A 24,108-nucleotide genomic window follows, 5' to 3' on the forward strand; every position below is an offset into this window, starting at 1 on the left:
TGGAAGGAGCCCCCGGGGAAGTGCCAGGATTGCTCTGGGCAATGAGAATCCTTGGGAAGGGCAGAGGCAGCAGTGCCAGGCGAACACAAGGCAGGGACACTGCACTGGCCCTTGAGCACCAACCAGCTGGAATTGCTCACAAACACACCCAGAGCACCTCTCTGAATCCAGAGGAGTAAATTCAGAGTCTCATGGGAACTCTGCCATCATTCGTTCTCATTTCTCTGACTTCATTTCTGCTCGGGATTAGCTCTCCCAGCAATGATCACAGCAACAGGGAAAGCTGCTCCCAGGGGGGTGCCATGAAAGCAATGTTTACCAAAGTAAAGCCGGGCACAGAAATCAAAATACAAAGAACTGAGTTAAAAAAAAAAATAAATCACAAAGTACTTCAAAAAGAGAACCAAAATGGCTTTAACTCTTGCTCAACCACTAAAATATCTCTAGCCTTGTTGGGAGGCTGAAAAGCAGAGAAAAATCCATCCCAAACTGACCAAAACCTCCCAAAGTCATCCTTTGCACACCTTCACATTGCCCACATTGTGCACAGTTTGTTCCCTCAGGATTTTACCTAAATGAAGAAAAGCCACATAATATTATCACCTTTGATTTTTCCTCCTATTTGTCTTGGGTTCAGACCAGTACAAGCCAGCCAAGGATGCCAGCACACAAACTGCTCCTCACATTACCCAAGCAAAGCCATCAGCAGCATTTTATTGGCACGTGAAACCAAAATGAACCTGTTCAAGTCCTTGGCAGCCCGCTCCACCATAATTCAGCTTTTAATGACAATTTCCTAAATTTCAGTGCCTTGTCCTGGGGGAGGCAAACCCCAAGCTCCTTCTGGAGATACCCTGGGTTCATTCTCCTCCCTGTGATCCAACCAGCTCCAAATGAAGCTGCTCCCCATGCCTGGCCTGGCTGTCTGGGGAGCTTCCAGGGATGTCTCTCAGTGCTCTTGGTTGAACTGAAAACCACTAAAAACCATTAAAAACCATTCTTAATTACAAAAGTTAAATATTTATTTATACAAATATGATGAGAAAAATCTCATGCAGACTCTTCACACACAGGAACAGAACCCAAATCCAACTGGGATGGCTTCACCACAGAACTGGGGTTGGAAGGCTGAGGGGAACCCTGCCCACGGCAAAGTCCTGGGCTGGAGAGCTCTCCCATGGAACACGTGCCAAGGTTTCCACACTCTTCACCAAGATTTACAATGAATAGCTGGTTACTACTACTCAAGGACTGGACAGAGACGGACGAGCAGCGGGAGCGGGTCCTGCAGACCACCAGGCCCCACACGCTTGGTGGGAACGCAGAGGTGCCCAAAGATTGCTTGAGATACTTCCCCTAAATGATGGAAATGCCTTGAGAATGCTCTGGATGGCATCTGCTTCTGCTTAATTATAAATCTGCATCGGAGTCATAACTTGTGTATATTACAAGTAATTTGCATAATTAAAACAATTAAGGGATCGACATATCATGGCAATTAGAAATGCATCGAACTCTGGATGTTGTACAAAAGAGAGCTTCAATATGAAACATTAATTCTTTGAGAACAGAATATCCTTCCCATTCCTGCAGAACAGCCTTCCCCACTGCAGTGGGGGCTCCCCAAACTCCCTTCAGAGGCAGCTCTGACCCCCCACTCCTGGTGCTGCTCTGGGACCCCGAGCGTTTCCTCCTTCCTGGAACCCCTTCCCGCAGCCCAGCCCGGGCACGCGTCTTTATGGCCAGCTCCACTTGCTCTTATCTCATTTTCCGCAGCCTTATCCTGTTTTCCTTGTCCCTCTTTTTGAGGATGAGGATGAACTGGTTGAAGAAATGCTCCTGGTCCTTCTTCTTCGGAACGAGGCGGAAGCGCTGGTCCCGGCCGTGCTTCTCGGCAAACTCCTTGAAGGTTGTCCTGTGGAAAAGGCAAAGTCCCTGAAGGATGTCCTGGGAAAAGGGGACTGGGCACTGGGGCAGTGCCTGGCACCCCCGGGCTCCTGCACAGCACCCACACCAAGAACCAGGGCATGGAAAAGGGGACTGGGCACTGGGGCCGTGCCTGGCACCTGTCACACACATCTATTTATGGAAAATCCTTTCCTTAGGAGTTTTCCTCCTGGGAAGCTGGGAGGCCTCAGGAACAAAATGCAAACAATGGTTATCTGCTGCTGTGGGATGCAACAGGTGCATCTGGGATTGGTCTGGTGTGGTTGTTTCTAATTAATGGCCAATCAGTCAGCTGGCTCAGACAGAGAGCTGAGCCACAAACCTTTGTTATTTATTTCTATTCTATTCTTAGCCAGCCTTCTGATGAAATCCTTTCTTCTATTCTTTTAGTATAGTTTTAATGTAATATATATCATAAAATAATCAATCAGCTTCTGAAACATGGAGTCAGATCCTCATCTCTCCCCTCATCCTGGGACCCCTGTGAGCACCGTCACAGCCACCCCCAGGCTCCTGCTCTGCAACCACACCAAGAACCAGGGAATGGGAATGGGTGACAGGAACAGCATGGAGAATCCTCCTCCTCCTCCTGGGACGGAGGAAGGTGAGCCCCACGAGGGCTCTGGGGCAGCCAGCAAGGATTAAAATGGCATTTCAGAAGGGCTGGTGGCTGGCAGGGGGTGCTGAGCCATTAAAGCCACGCTCACAGAGCAGTGACAGGGAGGTTTTATTTCAGCTCCTGCATGTTTTGTATTTCCAAGCGAGCTCTCTCCTAGCAGGGTTTTCTACCTTCATTGCCTTTCAGGCTGCATGCCCAGCTCCTTTCCCCAAGGTGACTCTTTGCTTTTTATTGGAAATATTTGGGATTTATTCCTCTCATTGTGTGCCTAAATCAAGGCAGGGAAAGGAGCTTCCTCAATGCTTTGTTGTCACAGGGGTGAAATGCCCCTGGCCTCTGGGCCAGCACAGCTTTTCCCCTGGGCACTGGGAATATCAGTGCTGGAAGCAGAGTTTGAGTGGGAAATCAGCCCAGAATATCCCTAATTTTGTTGTAAAATGTTTCTTGTAATTACAATTATTCCAGCCCCACGTGCTGTTTGGATCCGTGTGCCCACTCAGGTCGTGCTGAATAATTGTCTGCATGTTTTATCAGAGAAAACAGTCATTTCTTTGTTCCAGCAATTTAACAATATTTATAATATAAACCCCTTTATTTTCATGTAATTTACAAATGAGAAAGCACTGCCCTAAGCACTGCCACTGCCACTGTGTGAGTCTGGATCCACCACTAGAAAAACAAAGTAAAACATAAATTGTGCCTTGCACAATTGCTGTATTTTAATTCAATGACAGAATCGTGGAGCCACAGAAGGGTTTGGGTTGGGAGGAATCTCACAGATCACCTTGTTCCAGCCCCCTGCCATGGGCAGGGACACATTCCATGAATTTAATGGCATGGCATTAACAGGAACTTTGAGAAATTATATTTCTCTTCCACCAAAGCCCAAGACTAAATGCAATGTCTGAGTAATTACACCTGCATGTGTAATATGGATGAGACTGAACATTGTGGTACTGATTTTCCATAAGTAATGTGCGTTATACAATCACTGCATATACAGGAATATAAAATAAATGTGCTGTGCAAAGTGCTGCACGTTCTGAGGGAGAGAGGGAGAGGGAAAGGGACAGAGAGAGGGAGGGTGGGAGACACAGATGGAACATTTCCTCTCCCAGGAAAACAACAAAATACAGGAAAATACCAGGGAAGAGATGCCACCCCAGCACTGGAACTGGCATCTTCCTCTTGCTAGGAAGAATTCTGGGCCGAAAAGCTCAGCCTAAATGACCAAGCCAAGCTTCCCAACCCTTCCTATGGCAATACCCACCTTGGGGATAACTTGGATTCTTCCAGAAGCTTCTTGAATTCTTCCTTGGCCAACAGCAGCTTGTTCTTCTTCTCTTTGTACTCCTCCCTGACCCGGGTCTTGACAAACTGCTCGAAAATCTGCCCAGGGAAGGGAGCCAGGACAAGGAGTTATGGACAAAGCCTTGGGGGATTTGGCAAGCCCAGGGCTTGCAGTCCTCATCTGCCTCCCCACGTGCCCAGCAGTTTTTATCCCATCACCTCCAAGGACTGGCCCTCTGTCTTGGCAGTAATTGGGCATTTAATTAAAGGGCAGCAGTGCTGGTGTTGATCCCAGAGGCCCAGACTGGTTTGGGCAGGAAGGACTCAAAGCCCAGCCAGTGCCAGCCCTGCCATGGCTGATGAAATGAGGATTCCATGGCTGATAAAATGATGATTCCATGGCCAATAAAATGATTCCATGGCTGATAAAATGATTCCATGGCTCCCAGGAATGTCTCTGGATTGACTCATCGTGCCCAGGTGCTGTCCTTGCCCATTCCCTGAAATGAATCCCAAACTCCCTGCTCAGGCTCTTTAGCAGCCCTTTCCATCCTGGCAGCTCCTCATACATTTTCATTCCTGTGTTTCCTTATTATTTTGTTTCACTTTTTTTTCCTTAGGAAAGGAGATATTGGAGAGGGAGCAAATGAAGATGTATGCGCCCAGTCCTGTGGTAAATACCTACAGGAAGCTCTCTGGAGAACCACGGGACAATATGGAATAAGTTCATTTTTCATCCTGTTTATTTTAAAAATGGACGATTCAATATTAAAAATTATTCCTTCTGCAGGATGACAAAAGACTTTTAAGGGAGAGAAATAACCACAGAACAGCAGTGTTCACCTTCTCTGCAAATCCCTGCATCTCTCCTGAATTCTGTAGACTCATCTGCAGACTTTGGTGATAATTAATGCCCAAATTACCAAGGCAGCAAAGCCCCACATCCCTTTGGAGCTCCCCAGAAAAACCCAACCCTGGAAGAGAGCCCCCAGTGCTCTGTCCTGTGGGGTCAGCACCAATCCCTGCCAGACTCCTGGAAAAGGTCCTAAACAATGGAAATCCAGCAGTGTCTGCACTATCCCAATAATCCAGGGTAGAACTGTTCCCTTGGAGCCATTTCCCTCCTTCAGCCAGGTCCCCATTCCCAGATCCCCATTCCCAGATCCCCATTCCCAGATCCCCATTCCCAGGTCCCCATTCCCAGATCCCAATTCCCATTCCCAATTCCCCATTCCCAATTCCCCATTCCCAATTCCCCATTCCCAGATCCCCATTCCCAGGTCCCCATTCCCAATTCCCCAATCCCAGGTCCCCATTCCCAGGTTCCCCATTCCCAGGTCCCCATTCCCAATTCCCCATTCCCAGTTCCCCATTCCCAGTTCCCCATTCCCAGTTCCCCATTCCCAGGTCCCCATTCCCAGGTTCCCCATTCCCAGATCCCCATTCCCAGATCCCCATTCCCAGGTTCCCCATTCCCAGTTCCCCATTCCCAGGTTCCCCATTCCCAGTTCCCCATTCCCAGGTTCCCATTCCCAGGTCCCCATTCCCAGTTCCCCATTCCCAGATCCCCATTCCCAGTTCCCCATTCCCAATTCCCCATTCCCAGGTCCCCATTCCCAGGTTCCCATTCCCAATTCCCCATTCCCAGTTCCCCATTCCCAGTTCCCCATTCCCAGGTCCCCATTCCCAGTTCCCCATTCCCAGTTCCCCATTCCCAGATCCCCATTCCCAGTTCCCCATTCCCAATTCCCCATTCCCAGGTCCCCATTCCCAGGTTCCCATTCCCAATTCCCCATTCCCAGTTCCCCATTCCCAGTTCCCCATTCCCAGGTCCCCATTCCCAGTTCCCCATTCCCAGGTTCCCCATTCCCAGATCCCCATTCCCAGATCCCCATTCCCAGGTTCCCCATTCCCAGTTCCCCATTCCCAGGTTCCCCATTCCCAGTTCCCCATTCCCAGGTTCCCATTCCCAGGTCCCCATTCCCAGTTCCCCATTCCCAGATCCCCATTCCCAGTTCCCCATTCCCAATTCCCCATTCCCAGGTCCCCATTCCCAGTTCCCCATTCCCAGATCCCCATTCCCAGTTCCCCATTCCCAGTTCCCCATTCCCAGTTCCCCCATTCCCAGGTCCCCATTCCCAGATCCCCATTCCCAGTTCCCCATTCCCAGTTCCCCATTCCCAGGTCCCCATTCCCAGTTCCCCCATTCCCAGTTCCCCATTCCCAGATCCCCATTCCCAATTCCCCATTCCCAATTCCCCATTCCCAATTCCCCATTCCCAGTTCCCCATTTCCAGATCCCCATTCCCAGGTCCCCATTCCCAATTCCCCATTCCCAGATCCCCATTCCCAATTCCCCAGTCCCAATTCCCCATTCCCAGTTCCCCATTCCCAGGTTCCCCATTCCCAGATCCCCATTCCCAATTCCCCATTCCCAGTTCCCCATTCCCAGGTTCCCCATTCCCAGATCCCCATTCCCAGATCCCCATTCCCAGGTTCCCCATTCCCAGATCCCCATTCCCAGTTCCCCATTCCCAGGTTCCCCATTCCCAGTTCCCCATTCCCAGGTTCCCCATTCCCAGTTCCCCATTCCCAGTTCCCCATTCCCAGGTTCCCCATTCCCAATTCCCCATTCCCAGGTTCCCCATTCCCAGTTCCCCATTCCCAGGTCCCCATTCCCAGGTCCCCATTTCCAGTTCCCCATTCCCAGATCCCCATTCCCAGTTCCCCATTCCCAGATCCCCACTCCCAGGTTTTCCAGGCTCAGGAGCTGTTTCTGCACCCCAAATTCCCCGTGATCAAACCTTGGAGCCCCTGCTTGTCCAAGGAGAGAGCCCTGGGAACCACAGAATATCCTGATGGGAAGGGACTCACAACTCCCAGAGCCCCCCAAACCCCACAGAGTCCAGCTCCCAGAGCCCCCAAAACCCCATGGAGTCAAGCCCAGCTCCCAGAGCCCAAACCCCACCCTGTGCCTGGTGAGCATCCCCCCGATGGGCAGAGCCAAACCTGTGTGTGTCCCCAGGCAAATTTCTGATTATTGTTTTCCTCTCCCAGGGCAGCTGCTGCAGGCTCCTGGTCAGCTCCTGGGGGTGCTGGCTGCAGCAGGGCCGTGTGCATGGGGCATGGGGCACTCACCTGGGGCTGGGGCACTCACCTGGGGCACTCACCTGGGGCTGGGGCACTCACCTGGGGCATGGGGCACTCACCTGGGGCACTCACCTGGGGCTGGGGCACTCACCTGGGGCATGGGGCACTCACCTGGGGCATGGAGCATTCACCTGGGGCACTCATCTGGGGCTCGGGGCACTCACCTGGGGCATGGGGCACTCACCTGGGGCACTCACCTGGGGCTCGGGGCACTCACCTGGGCATGGGGCTCACGGCACTCACCTGGGCATGGGGCTCATGGCACTCACCTGGGGCAGAGGGCACCCGCCTGGGGCTCGGGGCACTCACCTGGGGCAGAGGGCACTCACCTGGGACTCATGGCACTCACCTGGGCATGGGGCTCATGGCACTCACCTGGGGCAGAGGGCACCCACCTGGGGCTCGGGGCACTCACCTGCTTCCTCTCCTCGGGGTTGAGCAGGAGGTAGCGTGGGTCAAACACGATCTTGTGCAGCTCCTTCTCCCATGTGGAGAACGCCGACACCTGGGCACACACAGAGCATTTTGTGAGGATGGGCAAGGGCTGAGTGAATGCTCCTGAGCTGAGCAGCCCTGGGCAGCATCCTGGGCGTGGCTGAAGGTGGATTTTAGTCTCTGGCAGAGCTCTGGTGGCTCCTTGTCACAGATACCTTTTATGGAAAATCCTTTCCTTAGGATTTTCCCTCCTGAGAAGCTGGGAGGCCTCAGGAACACAATGCAAACAATGGTTATCTGCTGCTGTGGGATGCAACAGGTTCATCTGGGATTGGTCTCATAGAATTGTTTCTAATTAATGGCCAATCACAGTCAGCTGGCTCATGTTTTGCGGAGATAGCCAAAAACTCCACAACTTTGTGAAAGTTGTAAAGCCAGTATGTTTATTACGCATGTGGAGAGTCTAATCTGCACACAGCTTCCACAAAGTTGTGGAGTTTTTGGCTATCTCTGCAAAACACTCAGACTTTCTGTCTGAGACACAAACCTTTGTTATCTTTGTTTTTCTATTCTTAGCCAGCCCGCTGATGAAATCCTTTCTTCTATTCTTTTAGTATAGTTTTAATGTAATATATATCATAAAATAATAAATCAGCCTTGTGAAACATGGAGTCAGATCCTTGTCTCTTCCCTCACCCTCAGACCAGGAGGGATTTGCTCCTCTGGAGATGCTCCCTGTGCTGGAGGAGCCCACGGCAGGCAGGAAATGCCATTTTGTGCTGCACTTTGGGCAGCAGAGGCACCAGTGCCCTCAAAAGGACAATTCCAGCTGCAGAGCTGGAGCTGGGACCCAGCTGGGGCGCACAGGGAGGGCTGGCAGTGAACACCCTAAAGCACCACAGGGATGGGAATGAGCCATCCATCCTGCAGGGCTGCTTCCAGCCCCATGGAGCCATGGAATCACACAGCACTTTGGGATGGAGGGACCTCAGACACCACCCAGATCCATCCCCATCCCCATCCCCTGCCTGGGCAGGGACAGTTCCCTCCCACCAGCTCAGAAGCCTCTACAGCATCCCTGCTAATTCACTGGCGACAGAAAAAAAATCTGAAGGAAATAAAATATTCTAATCACTCCAACTAATTACAAAAGAATGAATTCACTAAAAAAAAAAAAAAAAAACCCAAAAAAAAGGATGTGAAGTGTAATTAAACAGTAATTAACACTCCAGCAGGAAAGCTCTGATGAAGCAAAGTGGCTTTAAGTGGACTTGTTTTCCTCTCAGAGTGGCTGGAGAGTGGAAAATCCAAAGCTTGGGCTGCCTTTGAGACCTGAGACCTTTGGGGTCCCCAGAGGCCAGGCTGCCTTTGGTCCCCCCAGCATCCCTTCCCACAGCCCAGGCTCCCCTCCCTGTGCCCTGTCCTGAGCTCTGGAGTTTCCAGCACCAGGAATTCTCTTTTCCTGGGGCCTTTCACACTGTCCTGGACATCAGCCTTGTTCCCTGCACAGATCCCCCTCTGAGCTCAGGCTAATTAAGCTCAGACTAGTTCATCACATAATCATTCCAGCTGATGATTCTGTGCTTAGCAATTTTTACACTGCACATTTGGCAAACATCACCTAAAATAAGCTGGTAATTCTGATTTCATCCCAGGTACACTTCACACACAAATCACACAAATCCCCCTCTCTCCCCAGGACTAAGAAGGGAGAACCTTGAGAACAAACACCCCCTGGAATCCTCTCAGAAGCCTTGACAGCAGCCAGCAGGGAGAGGACCTTCCTGGAAATGCTGGCTTAGAATGTGGATATTTTGATGCTGGGTGGGAGAGGGAGCCAGGATGAACCTTAAATTTTGGAATTTTATGGAAATTTTGAAACTTCCAGAAGAATATCCAGATTCCATTTTAACAGAGGAAAACTCACCCCAGGCTTCAGAATAAAGAGTGGCTGTGCCTTGGAGCTCCCCCAAACCCCCTCTATATTTAAAATGTTACAATAAATATTCTTCTCTTGACATAATTTCTGTGGGAAGCTGCAGAACTGCACTGGCAAACTCCATCTGTTCGGAGCTCTTTGTGATTCCATCCAGCAGCTCCTTCAGGAGGAGAGGGCAGGGGATGGTCATTAAATAATCAGATTTAAATGGCATTAATGGTCTCCCTGTGCTTCAGCCACGCCAAGCAGTTGCTGCTGAACTGGGCAGTTGGAAAATGTTCAGGGTAAAAGCAAAGTAACCTGTTCTATCCCCATTTTTAAACATCACTGAATCCAAGCTGTGAATTTCCCAAATTTCTTTTAGGAGCAGATCTTACATAGAAACACCTGAGAATCCTGTTCTAGAACACCCCTAATCCTTCCAAATACTGACTGATTGCCCCCCGAGTTCCAACCTGCCAGCAAAGCCCTCACCCAGGGCTCCTTCATGGCCCTCCTGCATTTCTGCAGCATAAATAACCAGCTGTATTAATAAAGCAGCTCTGGTGTGGGGATAATTCATTGCTGAGCTGCTGAAGCTCTAATTATCCCCTTTTAAAGCCTGCTGATTGCTGGGATAAATTTTATAGGCTTTAATGCCTGACAGGAGCCACCTTGGGCTGTATTTCCTGCAGGAGTGACATCCCCTTTATGGGACACACGTGGCAGGGTGGGGGAGGCAGAGGATCTGCACCCACTGCTCATTTCACACCTCCCTGTCCCACTGAGCCCAAACCCAGAGCATTCCCTGTTCCCAGCACAGCTGGAACCACCTCCAGAACACCCTTCCCCAAGGGTCTGGATCAGCATTAATGGCTTTATGCTGCCAGAGGGCAGGGCTGGATGGGAGATTGGGAATTGGGAATTGTTCCCTGGCAGGGCTGGATGGGATATTGGGAATTGGGAATTGTTCCCTGGCAGGGCTGGGTGGGACATTGGGAATTGGGAATTGTTCCCTGGCAGGGCTGGGTGGGATATTGGGAATTGGGAATTGTTCCCTGGCAGGGTGGGCAGCCCTGGCACAGGTGCCCAGAGCAGCTGTGGCTGCCCCTGGATCCCCGGCAGTGCCCAAGGCCAGGCTGGACACTGGGGGACAGTGGGAGGTGTCCCTGCCATGGCATGGTGGCACTGGGTGGGATTTGGGGTCCTTTCCACCCCAAACCACGCCTGATGCCAGGATTTTGGAAGGGCAGTCAGTGCAATTGGCTCCCTGGAGTCCCTGGGGTCAGTGGGATGGACAGCCCAGAGTGGCCAGGACAGGGCAGTGCCCACAGCCCCACGTCCCTCTGAGGCCCTGCTGGAGAGCTGCTGCCTCTGGACATCCCAGGGCTTGTCTGGAAAGGGTCCCAGCTCCAGGGGTGACAGTGGGGACATGGACAGTGTCACAGGGCTCAGGGACAGCACCCCAGCGTGGTTCCTGCCATGGCACTGGGGACATGGACAGTGTCACAGCCCCAGGGACAGCACCCCAGTGTGGCTCCTGCTATGGCACTGGGGACATGGACAGTACCCCAGCGTGGTTCCTGCCATTGCACTGGGGACATGGATAGTGTCACAGCCCCAGGGACAGCACCCCAGTGTGGTTCCTGACTCAGGGCATGGCTCCAGGGCTGTGCTGTGTCCCAGGAGGGGCCATTCCTTACCCCTCTCTCCAGCAGCATGTCCCTGAAGTGGGTGATCCTCTCCTCCAGGGGCGGTGAGATCCGTGGGGCTGAGCCTTCCTCCCCTGCCTGCTCCTCCTCAGCGCCAGCTGGGCCTGCAGCCTGGCACTCCTCTGTTCTGCACAGGGAAACACAGACAAGGTCAGCCACTGCTCTGTTCTGCACAGGGAAACACAGACAGGGTCAGCCACTGCTCTGTTCTGCACAGGGACTTCATCCTTTGGATCCTTTAATCCTCCCTGGGGCATCCCAGAACCTCCCACGCCCACAGCTGGGCACCAAACCTGGGCTGGAGGGGGCTGCAGCAGCTCCTGCTGAGGCAGGAGGGTCACTCAGGGCCACCAGAGGGATCTGACACCCAAACTCAAGGTGCAGCAATGTGACACCTTCATACAGCCCTGCCAAGGAGGGGGGACCTTAAAGGGGGAGCATTCTTTCATTACAAAAATCACAGTAAAGGATTCACTTCAGTACAGCTGTAATAATCCACTGATGCCTCAGATTCTGTGGGCATTCACCAGTATTTCCCATTCTGTGCTGCTTTAGTGTGTGGGGCTGGGCTCACATCAGGGATGCTGAGCTCTGTGCACAGAGCAGGGACACAAAACAATTCCTGCTCCAGCTGGGCACCAAGGACAAATGACCCAAATCTCAGCCCAGGAGCACAAACCCCGTGGGCTGCAGAGAGAAAAACAAGCAGGGTGGGACTGCCTGGGCTAAAGCTGGAATGGGACAATGAACTGCAAGGTGCAAATGGAGCAGAACTGATCCCAGGGACAGAGCCCGTGCCCGGCCGTGCATTTTGGGGCCATTTTGGTTCATCTTGGGTGCAGCCCTGGCTGGGCTCTGGTGCTGCCCAAGGTGGGTCCATGGAGGAGATGCTTTGGATAAATCCCTGCTGTATTCTGTGACTCTGCCCAGCCTAACTAGGCCAGGTTTCCCAAGGGCTCCCAGCACAAAGGCTGTGCTGCCCTCTCAGAAGGACAGCTGGCAGGAGCTGGGCACTCTGCACACCCCAGAGCTGCATTTCCAGCTGTGCCTTCAGCAGAGTGTGAGGCACACCTGGGAATGAAGGTCAGAAACAGCAGCACCTGGGGCTGAGCAGGGAAAATCTGCTGCACCTGAGGGAGGGAAACATTTATCCCTTTGGAGTGACCCGCAGCCTTGTCTGCAGCCATTGGATAAAGGAAGAGTCCCCCATGCAAACCCAGGTGATGTGCATAGGAAACAGAGGCTGCAGGGGATCCTGGCCCAGGTGAGGAATGGACACCTGGAGAATGCTCCATCACTCACCCACACAGAGCCAAAACTGCTTTAACCTGCCCTCCTTTGCACCAGCCCTCCCACCATTAGACAGACACAAGGAAACTTTGAACTCACTTATTTCTCTTGGTTTTGATGCTCAGATCATCATTTTCATCCCCTGGACAAGAGCTAACACACTTGTCTGCTGAAAAGATAGAAGTCATTATTAGATCTGAACGAGATAAATGGGGATACAAATTCCTCAGATTGACTTCTCTTCCCTGTCTCTGCTGCTCAGGTATTTCCTGCCTTTCACCCCCACAGAGGGTTTTAGAAATAACAAGTATTTTATAAAATCCTCGCAATTGCCTTCATCCAAATGGAAGGCACAGCAATAAAGTGACTGTTTCCAGTCAGCAAAATTCCTCATTTTTCATTCATGACATGATTGCTTTAAATCTTATCATTGTTTCACCCATCCTCCCTCCTCCCTTCCCTTCAAAATGCAACTGAAGACATTCCTGCAAAGTCATTTCTGTGCTGACAGCCTGAGGGATCCCCTGGAGGTAATTCTGTCCCATTCCTCCTCCTGGGATCTCAGAATGCTTTCCCAGGAATTCCAGCAGCACCCGGCAGGGCTGGGGACATCCAACAGCCCCAACAGTGCTGAGGCTGCAGAGCAGCTCCAAGGCCAGGGCAGCCCCTCTCAGGCCTGCACATTAGTCCTTGAGGGGCTCAGGGCTTGGATTTTCACTCACAGACAAGGGAAACAAATCCTGATTCTGATTCTTTTCTGTCACCTCTGCCAGCTGCAGCTCTCCCCAAACCCCCAGGGTCAGTGCCAGCAGTCAGATCCCTGCAGGGGCTGCACGGGAGGGTCCCAGCACAGGGGCTGGCCAATGTTCATGTGCTGGCCCCAGGGATGGGCTGCAGCCTCTTGTCTGAGTGCCAAAGGGCCCAAACACCAAACATTGGTGACTCCACAATGTCCATTTTCTGTTAATTGGCAGGAAAATCCTGCTCAGCCCCAGCAGCCAGGCAGACCCTGAGCAGCTGAGGAAGAGAGCACAGCAGAGCAATTGCTCGGGACTCTGCAGGAGCTGCCCTGCTCCCCAAGCCCCTGGGATGGGACCCCACCAGGGAGGAGCCACATCAGCCTCCTGGAACCAACCCTTGGTGCAGGAGGAGTAATTGCTCATTTCTCAATTTCTCATTTCTGCCCAAATTTAAAAAGCACTTGATCCCTCAGCAGAGACAACCCCGAGCATCCCATGGATAACTTTGCTTGACATCTTTTTTTCTTTTTTTTTAAGATGTTTGATTTGAAAATCCTAATTAAATCTCAGCAGCAGCAGCCACTCAGCTAAATAAATGTGGGAAGCATTGTTGGGAACACTCAGCTCGTTTGTGTTATTTATTTACTGGAGATTACAAGCTAAGAGAAGAGGTAACAAATAATCCCCCTCACCTCAGAGCTAATCTATACTAATTATGAACTGCTCCAACCCTGAGCAACCACAGGGCCCAATTATAGCAGGGAGGATTAAGATATTTAACAACAATGGAAGTCATGGCCATAAAAAACCAGGAGCATGAATCAAATCTTTGTGGTAGACATAATAAATGGAAAGGATGGAGCACAGCAAAAAATAGATTTTTAAAGTGGCACCTCTCAGGCCCGAGTTAAGACTCTTGTGTTAATTAATTACAGAGCAGGAACAATGCTAGAGACCATGAACAATGACCCTCAGCTTTGTCTCTGGCCATCCCTCGGCAGGAATTCACTGAGCTCGCAGCACATCCTGCAATTAAAAGCTCTGTTTTTCTCCTGAAGAATGAATTTCCACAGACAGGCTTTGCAGGAATTTCATCCACAGCTAAAGCTCTTCAAGTCATACACAAAAATGATACAGAAATGTACCCACAAGCACCTGCTGTGGAAATTCAGAGAGGAAAATGGAATTACAGGCTGTGTCAACAGGAGGACACAGACAGAGAGCCCTCCTTGGAGCTGCTTTTCTGCTGACAGAGGAGCTGAAAATGGCTCAGTTTCATCTCCCTGCAGGCAGCTGGTGCTTCTGTGGGGTGTGCAGGGGTCATTTGGGGTTTGCAGCGTTTGTTTCGGGTTATAGCAGTTATTTGGTGTTTGGTTTTCAGGGGTTCACTGGCAGCTGTCCCCCCGGACCAAGGCCAGTGCCCATCCCTGGTGCCCAGAGGGACAGGGCAGCTCCTGCAGCAGCCTGGCAGTGCCACCACCCCGATTCAGTTCCAAAGCACAGTACTTGGAAACAAGCACCAAAGTCCTGCTTTTCCCCCTGCCCAGCAAGGAGCAAGCAGCACCTGCAGGATGTGGCTGTTCTTTCACACCAAACCCAGAATATTCAAGAAGCCTGAGCAGCCAGCCAAGGCCAGGAGCAGTCCCAAGGCTGCCATGGCTGATGTCCCCAGCAAGGGACACCCCTCCAGTGCAGCCAGTGCGGAGCCTCAGGAGCTCTGACAGGGACACAGCAGCTCCCAGAGCTGGGAGCCTTTCCCCAAAGCTCCCTGCTGGGATTTCCTTTCCTTTCCCCAAAGCTCCCTGCTGGGATTTCCTTTCCCCAAAGCTCCCTGCTGGGATTTCCTTTCCTTTCCCCAAAGCTCCCTGCTGGGATTTCCTTTCCTTTCCCCAAAGCTCCCTGCTGGGATTTCCTTTCCTTTCCCCAAAGCTCCCTGCTGGGATTTCCTTTCCTTTCCCCAAAGCTCCCTGCTGGGATTTCCTTTCCTTTCCCCAAAGCTCCCTGCTGGGATTTCCTTTCCTTTCCCCAAAGCTCCCTGCTGGGATTTCCTTTCCCCAAAGCTCCCTGCTGGGATTTCCTTTCCTTTCTCCAAACCTCCCTGGCGGGATTTCCTTTCCCCAAACTTCCCTGCTGGGATTTCCTTTCCTTTCCCCAAAGCTCCCTGCTGGGATTTCCTTTCCCCAAAGCTCCCTGCTGGGATTTCCTGCTGAACAGTCGGGCTGGGTGATCCCCAGCCATGGAGTGATGCATTGCTGGATGATCCCCAGCTCTGGGAGCAGGAAATGATGCACTGCTGGGTGATCCCAGCTCTGGGAGCAGGAAATGATGCTCTGCTGGGTGATCCCAGCTCTGGGAGCAGGCAGTGATGCACTGCTGGGTGATCCCAGCTCTGGGAGCAGGAAATGATGCACTGCTGGGTGATCCCAGCTCTGGGAGCAGGCAGTGATGCTCTGCTGCCAGTGATGCACTGCTGTGGGAGCAGGAAATGATGCACTGCTGGGTGATCCCAGCTCTGGGAGCAGGCAGTGGTGCTCTGCTGGCAGTGATGCACTGCTGTGGGAGCAGGGACTGATGCTCTGCTGCTGCACACCCTGAGCTCGGGCAGTGAAGCACACTGTGCCTCCTGAGAGGGACTGCAGCCAGCAGAGATCCAGCTCCTGCAGGAGCCCTCCTGGGGCTCCAGGGGCTCAGGGAGAGGGGGACAGGCCGGGCTGGGGGGTTGTTACTTGGTGCAGCCTCCAGCTTGCGCTTGTGCGGGGGGTCCTCGAGCAGCCGCTTGATGTCCCCGCGGTGCCGCAGGTCCAGCGGCCGCTCCCACACCGACAGCTGCATGCTGGGGTTGAAGAAGAACACCCGGTCATCTCCAGTCCACACCACACACCTGCTCAGGAGACACACCGGCCTCAGAGCCTGGCAGACACCAGCAACGTGCCCACAGTGGGGCACCGCAGCTCTGGGACACCCAGGGACACCCGGGGACACCCCAGGGACACCCCAGGGACACCCCGGGCACATCCCAGGGACACCCCAGGGACACCCCAGGGATACCCCGGGCACATCCCAGGGACACCCCAGGGACAGCCCAAGGATACCCCAGGGATACCCCCGGGCACACCCCGGGCACACTGCAGGGACACCACAGGGCACACCCCTGTGCCATCCCCATGGCATCCCAATGACATCCCCGTGCCACGCCCATGCCAATCCCTGTGCCATCCCAGCTCTTGCAGAAGGAAGGGGACATGCAGGAATTCAGGTCGAGACAGGCTGGGCTGGCAGGGTCACGTGGATCCCTGGATGTGCCCACGGCCAGGCTGGATGGGGCTGGGGCAAAGGTCCCATGGGTGTCAGCCCCTGGCCATAAACTAAATAAACTAAACCAGGTGTAAACTGATCATTCTAGGGGTAAAGAAGATAAAAATCCTTCTACCAACCACTCAGGCCACAAAGTGCAGACAGGTTTGTCTATTTAAAAACGCCACAAGAGCTCGACCCAGCTCCTGCTGTCAGTGCTTGGGGCATGAGGACCACGAGGCACAGCCTGTGTCACAGCCCAGTGCCAGCCCAGCTGGGCACAGCTACCCTGCAGAGCCCAGGCCTTGGCTGCCGCTCCCTCCCTCACCCTGCTCAGGCCATGGGCATGGAGCAGCTCTGCCAGGAGCCCCCAGCCATGCTGCTGCAGCCCTGGCAGCGCTGCGCCCCGTGCCAGCCCAGAAGGGCCCTGGCAGCTCCTCACCACGGCGATCCTGGCACGGGGGCCGATGCCACCGGCTTGTTCCCGCTGGGAGCGCTGTCAGCCTCGCTCAGCAGCTTGAAGGAGTGATCCTGGGGACACAGAGGGGTCAGCCAGCAAACTGAGCAGCTGCACGGAGCTGCTCTGGGGTACAGATCCCACCCTGCGGCCAGAACTGCAGGAGGGGCTTTACGGACAGCCCTCGCCATCCCAGGCCAGCCCTGACCTGTGTTTGTGCAGCTCAGGGCTCCCAGGGCTCTGCAAAGGGCTCTGGAAGGGGACACACCTTGTCACCGTCCCTGCCCGTGGGGACACTCTTCCTCTCCGTGTGCAGGATCAGCGTCGGGGGGCAGGCAGCTCTGCTCGGGTCCTTGCCACGCTCTGGGACGAGAGGAGCAAATGTGGAACAAATGAACAAACTCACAACCAGCCCAAACTGCTGAGCAAACCCCAGAGTGCTGCCCGTGGCTCTGAGCCTCCTCCTGCCACTCCTCCCCTTCATGCACAGCCCCTGTACCCAGAGTGCATCTCCTCTCCAGACACCCCATTGCAGTGGGACACAGGGGCAGGGGGAACGGGATCATGGCATGGCATGGCATGGCACGGCATGGCATGGCATGGCATTCCAGCCCAAACCACTCTGGGTTCCATGGGGCAGATTCCCCTCGAAATGCTACTCCATTTATTTCAAAATCCTTCCAGGTACAGAACAGGCCCCCATTTGAGTCTCTCAGAATAAGACAACATTAAACCCATGGCATTTTGCTCAGAAGATGGCTTTATGGGAGCAAAAACGATTCACGAACCAGAGCCATTCATTTCCACATTAAAGGAGGCAGGAGCAGGCAGCTGCTGATACACATCAAAAGGGGCTCGGAATTCATCTTCCCTCCCTGGGTATCTGGTAATTGGGAATCAAAGCCTGGCCAGGCACTCGGGTGCTCTGGACACAGGAGGTGACACCCGGTGCCAGTGCCTGGCTGCTGGGAGGGGAAGGGCAGCCCTGGGCAAGGCCTGGCACACAGGGTGGCACAGGGACACTGCCTGGGGAGCCCCTGGGGCACTGAGAGGGCACCAGCAACGGCCAGGGTGACATTGGTGCTCTTACACTCACCATTGATTTGGGAAGCAGCCATGGATTTCATCCCTATGAAATACAGGGTGAATTTCCTCCCTGTGAAATCCAGGGTGAATTTCCTCCCTGTGAAATCCAGGGTGAATTTCATCCCTGTGAAATACAGGGTGAATTACATCCCTGTGAAAAACAGGGTGAATTTCCTCCCTGTGAAATACAGGGTGAATTTCATCCATGTGAAATCCAGGGTGAATTTCATCCCTATGAAATACAGGGTGAATTTCATCCTTGTGAAATCCAGGGTGAATTTCATCCATGTGAAATCCAGGGTGAATTTCATCCCTGTGAAATACAGGGTGAATTACATCCCTGTGAAATACAGGGTGAATTTCCTCCCTGTGAAATCCAGGGTGAATTTCCTCCCTGTGAAATCCAGGGTGAATTTCATCCATGTGAAATACAGGGTGAATTACATCCCTGTGAAATCCAGGGTGAATTTCCTCCCTGTGAAATACATGGTGAATTTCATCCATGTGAAATACAGGGTGAATTACATCCCTGTGAAATCCAGGGTGAATTTCCTCCCTGTGAAATCCAGGGTGAATTTCCTCCCTGTGAAATACAGGGTGAATTTCATCCATGTGAAATCCAGGGTGAATTTCCTCCCTGTGAAATCCAGGGTGAATTTCATCCATGTGAAATACAGGGTGAATTTCATCCATGTGAAATACAGGGTGAATTTCATCCTTGTGAAATCCAGGGTGAATTTCATCCTTGTGAAATCCAGGGTGAATTTCCTTCCTGTGAAATACAGGGTGAATTACAACCCTGTGAAATACAGGGTGAATTTCATCCCTATGAAATCCAGGGTGAATTTCATCCCTGTGAAATCCAGGGTGAATTACATCCCTGTGAAATACAGGGTGAATTTCATCCCACATGGGCTTGAGAGACAGGAAACATTCCCTGCCTTTGGAAGCTCTGATACAAATCATGGAATGGTTTGGGCTGGAAGGGACACTAAAGCTCACGCCCTGTCCTTTCCCTCTCATGAATTCTCCCTCTCCTTTCCCACCTGGGAATTTTCCCTCTCCTTTCCCTCTCGGGAATTCTCCCTCTCCTTTCCCACCTGGGAATTCTCCCTCTCCTTTCCCTCCTGGGAATTCTCCCTCTCCTTTCCCTCCCGTGAATTCTCCCTGTCCTTTCCCTCCTGGAATTGTCCCTCCCAGCCCACCCAAGGCCCCAGGACAGCCCTGGTTGCTGCAGCCCTGGTGAGCTCTGCAGAGGCAGCTCCTTGGGCATTCCCATGTGGAACCTGCTGCCACAGCACTCTGGGCAGCCAGCACGGAGAAAAGAGGATGGGAACGAAAAAAAAAAAAATAAAAAAAGAAAAAGCCAACAACCAACCAAATAAAACAACAAAGGGAAGCCCTGAAGGCTGTGCACAGCAGGAGCCATTCAGTTTTACACCTGCAGTTGAACACCGAGTGTTTGCCCGCAGTGCAAGGAAAGAGGAAAATAAAACAAAGAGGTTGTTCCTCCCTCCCCAGGCTGGGGAGCCCTCCTGGAGTGGGGCTGGCTGTGCCAGGGGGAGCCCCAGGGCCCCCAGCTTCCCAAGGGAACCCAGCAGTGCCTCCCCATCCCTGAAACCTCCTGTGCCCACACTGGCAGGGACCTGCTCCAGGCTTCACTGTGTCACCAAATTGTCTAGTTATGTAAATCTTTTGAAAATATTGACATTTTTGGAAGATACTAGGAATAACTATCATTTTCAGAAGAACATGGAAGATACTGCAAGAGCTATTTTAGTTTGTGATACAATTAAATATAGTACCTGCAAATGAAGAAGGCAACCTTTTTAATGTAAAATCATAGGTGAAAAACTATCAACAACAGTACACTGAGGAGGTATTTCAAGAGAAGATTTAAAGAATGTGTTCACTGGGCACACCTTCACTCCTTGCTCATTAATTACCCTCTCCCCAACCCTAAGTGCTCAGACTGAGCTGCAGCCTGACAGGGAAGCCAGCATGAGACATTTCCAGCTCCTTTTCACCCCAGAGTCAGCAGCACAGCCAGCACTGTGAGTTCTGCTCGCTGTGGAGGATGAGGGGGGATGGAGATAAAGGCTCCTGATGAAAGAGGCTCCTTCTCCCAGGCTCCACCAGCACAGGGACATGAATAATTCACAGCATGCAAGCAAAGGTGAAGCAGCAAAACTGCCTTGGGTACAGCACAGAGGATGCTGGGTGTGATCACAAACAACTCCTTAAAAGCAGAATTAGAGAGGCAGGGGAAGAGTGAAGATGGATTCAATGCCATGAGGAGCTGTGGACAAGGCATAGTCAAAATTTGTTTTGTAAGAGGCCAAACCTCCATTAATCTCAAAACAGATTAACAGTTTGACTCTGAAGTGCTCCCAGTAACTGATTTATTAACTACACACATCCCACACTGGGGTTTGTCCTCCCCCAGCATCTGCACAGGCCAGCTCTGTCTGTGCCCACAGCCTCATGGCTCTGGAGTTTGAGATCAGCCCAAAACCTCCCCTGCCTGATCCCCGGCTCCTCCTCTGCTGCTTCTACTCAATCCAAGGTGGGATCCCAGCTCTGATCCTGCCCTGCTCCAGGCACTGGGATCTCAGTTCTGCTCCCACCCAATGCAGGTCCTTTCCCTGCTCCAGGGACACAGCTCCTGCCTGCCCACACTGGTTTCCTTTTAACTCAATTTCTTTGCTGCTCTGAGCACTCCTGCTGTGCCCTCCAAGTGCTCCTTTCCCCTCTCAGAACAAATCTCCTTGAGCTGAGCTTTTCTCCTTATGCAGCAAACACTGCCCACCCTCCCTGTCATTGTTCAGGGCATTTGGAGTGGGAGCAGGAGGAGAACTCAGACAAATTCAGTGTTGGTGTGGAGTTCAGGGACAAATGAGAACCCAAATTCAGTGTTGGTGTGGAGCTCAGGGACAAATGAGAACCCAAATTCAGTGTTGGTGTGGAGCTCAGGGACAAATGAGAACCCAAATTCAGTGTTGGTGTGGAGTTCAGGGACAAATGAGAACCCAAATTCAGTGTTGGTGTGGAGCTCAGGGACAAATGAGAACCCAAATTCAGTGTTGGTGTGGAGTTCAGGGACAAATGAGAATGCAAATTCAGTGTTGGTGTGGAGTTCAGGGACAAATGAGAACCCAAATTCAGTGTTGGTGTGGAGCTCAGGGACAAATGAGAACCCAAATTCAGTGTTGGTGTGGAGCTCAGGGACAAATGAGAATGCAAATTCAGTGTTGGTGTGGAGCTCAGGGGCAAATGAGAACCCAAATTCAGTGTTGGTGTGGAGCTCAGGGACAAATGAGAACCCAAATTCAGTGCTGGTGTGGAGCTCAGGGACAAATGAGAACCCAAATTCAGTGCTGGTGTGGAGCTCAGAGACACACTCATTCCATGGCTGCATTCCCAGGCACACAGCCACCCTGCCCATGAGTTGCTCTTTGCCACTGCCCTGGAAATCACAGAACCACAGCCTGGGTGGGGTGGGGAGGCACCATAAAGCCCATCCAGGCCCACCCTTCCACTGCCCCAGGCTGCTCCAAGTCCTGTCCCACCTGGCCATGGACCCTTGCAGGGCTGGGGCAGCCACAGGTTCCCTGGGGTGGAGGGTCAGGTGGGTTATGTCTGAACTGGTCCCTAGGAATTCCTGATAAACACCTTTTTATCCCCAGAACAGGCCTGGGAAGGGGCCCCCAGGGCCCTGTGATGCCCCCAAGGTGACAGTGTCACCCCTCCCTGGCTGAGTGGCCCCAGGTCAGGCAGGGAAGCAGCAGCCCAGTGTTGGGGAAGATGAAACAGGAAAGCCTTATAAATATGATTGCCTGGCAAAAGATTTTGAGAATATGGAAAATGTAAGTGAGATTGAAATGAAAGCAAGCTTTGAGATCCCTCAGTTACTGAACAACAGGAAAACAATGGTGTGGCCAGCTGAAGGTGATCCCCTTGTGATGGAACAACACCCTCTGCTTGCAGGCAGCTCCAAGGGTCAGAGCAGACCCTACAGATCCCCAAATCCCAGCAGGGCCCTGCACCCAGGCCCTGTGCAATAAACCCCAAATCCCAAAAGGTCCCTGCACCCAGGCCCTGTGCAATAAACCCCAAATCCCAGCAGGGCCCTGTGCAATAAACCCCAAATCCCAGCAGGGCCCTGCACCCAGGCCCTGTGCAATAAACCCCAAATCCCAGCAGGGCCCTGTGCAATAAACCCCAAATCCCAGCAGGGCGCTGCACCCAGGCCCTTTGCAATAAACCCCAAATCCCAGCAGGGCCCTGCACCCAGGCCCTGTGCAATAAACCCCAAATCCCAGCAGAGCCCTGTGCAATAAACCCCAAATCCCAGCAGGGCCCTGCACCAGGCCCTGTGCAATGAACCCCAAGTTCCTGCCCTGGCTGCAGAGATCTCTGCTCTCCATCCATCCCCACCATCCTACCCCCCGATGCCCCTACAGCCCAGCACAACCCCAGCAGATCTGGGGGTCCCAGCCCTGCATGAGGAGGTTCAGCCTGGCTGCAGGGACACAGAGCATGGACCCAGGCCCTCCCAGCCCTGGGGACAGCACCCACCTGCTCGTGCCTGCTCCAGCAGGTTGGTGGCCATCAGGGTGACAGTGGGCGCGGCCAGGGCGGTGACACGGGTGAGCTGTGCTGGCACCAGGGGCCCCATGGAACTGTCCAGCCTGGAGGCAGAAGCTGCAAGCAGAGCACAAGGACAGGGTGGAATTAGCCCTGGTAAACAATAATTCCCTTTAAAACCCTCAGGTTTCGTGCCCAGCCCTTGGCACTCGAGGCCATGGCAGCGCTGAGCTGCTCTGGGGGATCTCAGGGAGCTTTTCCAGCCTCAGTGATTCAGGGAATTCATCTGCTGAGCACATCTCCTGCCCCCACTGCAGGGTTAAAACAAGGTTTGTGTTCAGCTCGATTCCTGGCCACGATGCCCACGGATCTTCAGCCAATGAACAGTGCCAGAAATTTCAAATTAATGAAAATGTGGCCCTCAAAGTAAGAATTTGCCAGGACAGATCGATGCCCTCCCAGCAGGTCACAGCAAGATCAGTGTTGTCATTTTAAATAACATCCTCTGGTTTCCACTGTTACTCATCACAACTTCTTGGTGTCCCACTCTATCCACGGGAAATTATTTTGCCAATACTTTAAAAGTGCAGCTTTATCCAGGGCTTCACAGTCTGCTGGGACAAGGCCCAGAGCAGAAACTGTGATTTGCTCATGTGCATTCATTATTCATGAGGAACCAGAACCAGGCCAGTTAAACCAGGCTCTCAGTCCTGCAGAATAACTCCTGCCTGCTGCCACACCTGAGGTCCAACCTGCAGCGTTCATTCCCAATGAACTGGGAGGTTTTTCAGGAGCTGAGCCACACAAGAGCCACCCAACCCCATCCCCTGGCAGGGCAAAGCCAGGTGTCCCAGCAGCAGTGCCCATGTCCCATTTCCCAGCCACCAAAGACAAATGCCATTTGTTGTATATTCATGGCTGTACATCCCATCCCATCTCATCCCATCCCATCCCATCCCATCCCATCCCATCCCATCCCATCCCATCCCATCCCTGCTTTAAGGCAGACTGGGAGTATCACAATTCCCAGCACAGCCCAAGCTGCAGGATTTCCTGCAGGGATATCAGACAGCTCCCATCGCAACTTCTGCACACCCTGGAATAGGGTGGATCACTTCTGAAACCTTCAGTCTGTTACAAAAGCCCATTCACACACTCTGAATGCTCTCACGGATCTGTGTCCCTGCGCTTCCAGGTGCGACAGCACAATATTCCAACACAGAGCACGGAATCCCAACCTGGTGTGGGCTGGAAGGGATCCCAAATCCTGCCCAGTGCCACCCCTGCCATGGCAGGGACACCTTCCCCGGTCCCAGGCTGCTCCAAGCCCCGTCCTGTCACAGACATCTTTTATGGAAAATCCTTTCCTTAGCATTTTTCCTCCTGAGAAGCTGGGAGGCCTCAGGAACAAAATGCAAACAATGGTTATCTGCTGCTGTGGGATGCAACAGGTGCATCTGGGATTGGGCTCATGGGGTTGTTTCTGATTAATGGCCAATCACAGCCAGCTGGCTGGACTCTCTGTCCAGGACACAAGCCTTTGTTATTCAATCTTTCTTTTTCTATTCTTAGCCAGCCTTCTG

General features: G+C 52.6%; 1 protein-coding gene across 1 annotated transcript in view; it reads right to left on the reverse strand.

Moving 5' to 3' along the window:
* Window positions 1–997: 997 nt before the first annotated feature.
* TCERG1L (transcription elongation regulator 1 like) overlaps window positions 998–24,108 on the reverse strand; it is a 53,813-nt gene continuing 30,702 nt past the window's right edge. Inside the window, exons 5-13 of the mRNA XM_058029505.1 lie at window positions 22,517–22,642; window positions 17,121–17,215; window positions 16,838–16,926; window positions 15,828–15,982; window positions 12,461–12,530; window positions 11,063–11,198; window positions 7,422–7,511; window positions 3,837–3,955; window positions 998–1,915 (exon numbers count right to left, since the gene is read on the reverse strand). Of these exons, the coding sequence (XP_057885488.1) occupies window positions 1,759–1,915; window positions 3,837–3,955; window positions 7,422–7,511; window positions 11,063–11,198; window positions 12,461–12,530; window positions 15,828–15,982; window positions 16,838–16,926; window positions 17,121–17,215; window positions 22,517–22,642 (1,037 nt within the window). The 3' untranslated portion in view covers window positions 998–1,758. The remainder of the gene's footprint in view (window positions 1,916–3,836; window positions 3,956–7,421; window positions 7,512–11,062; window positions 11,199–12,460; window positions 12,531–15,827; window positions 15,983–16,837; window positions 16,927–17,120; window positions 17,216–22,516; window positions 22,643–24,108) is intronic.

This window comes from Melospiza georgiana, chromosome 8 (assembly GCF_028018845.1).
Source record: "Melospiza georgiana isolate bMelGeo1 chromosome 8, bMelGeo1.pri, whole genome shotgun sequence".
Lineage (NCBI taxonomy): Eukaryota > Metazoa > Chordata > Aves > Passeriformes > Passerellidae > Melospiza > Melospiza georgiana.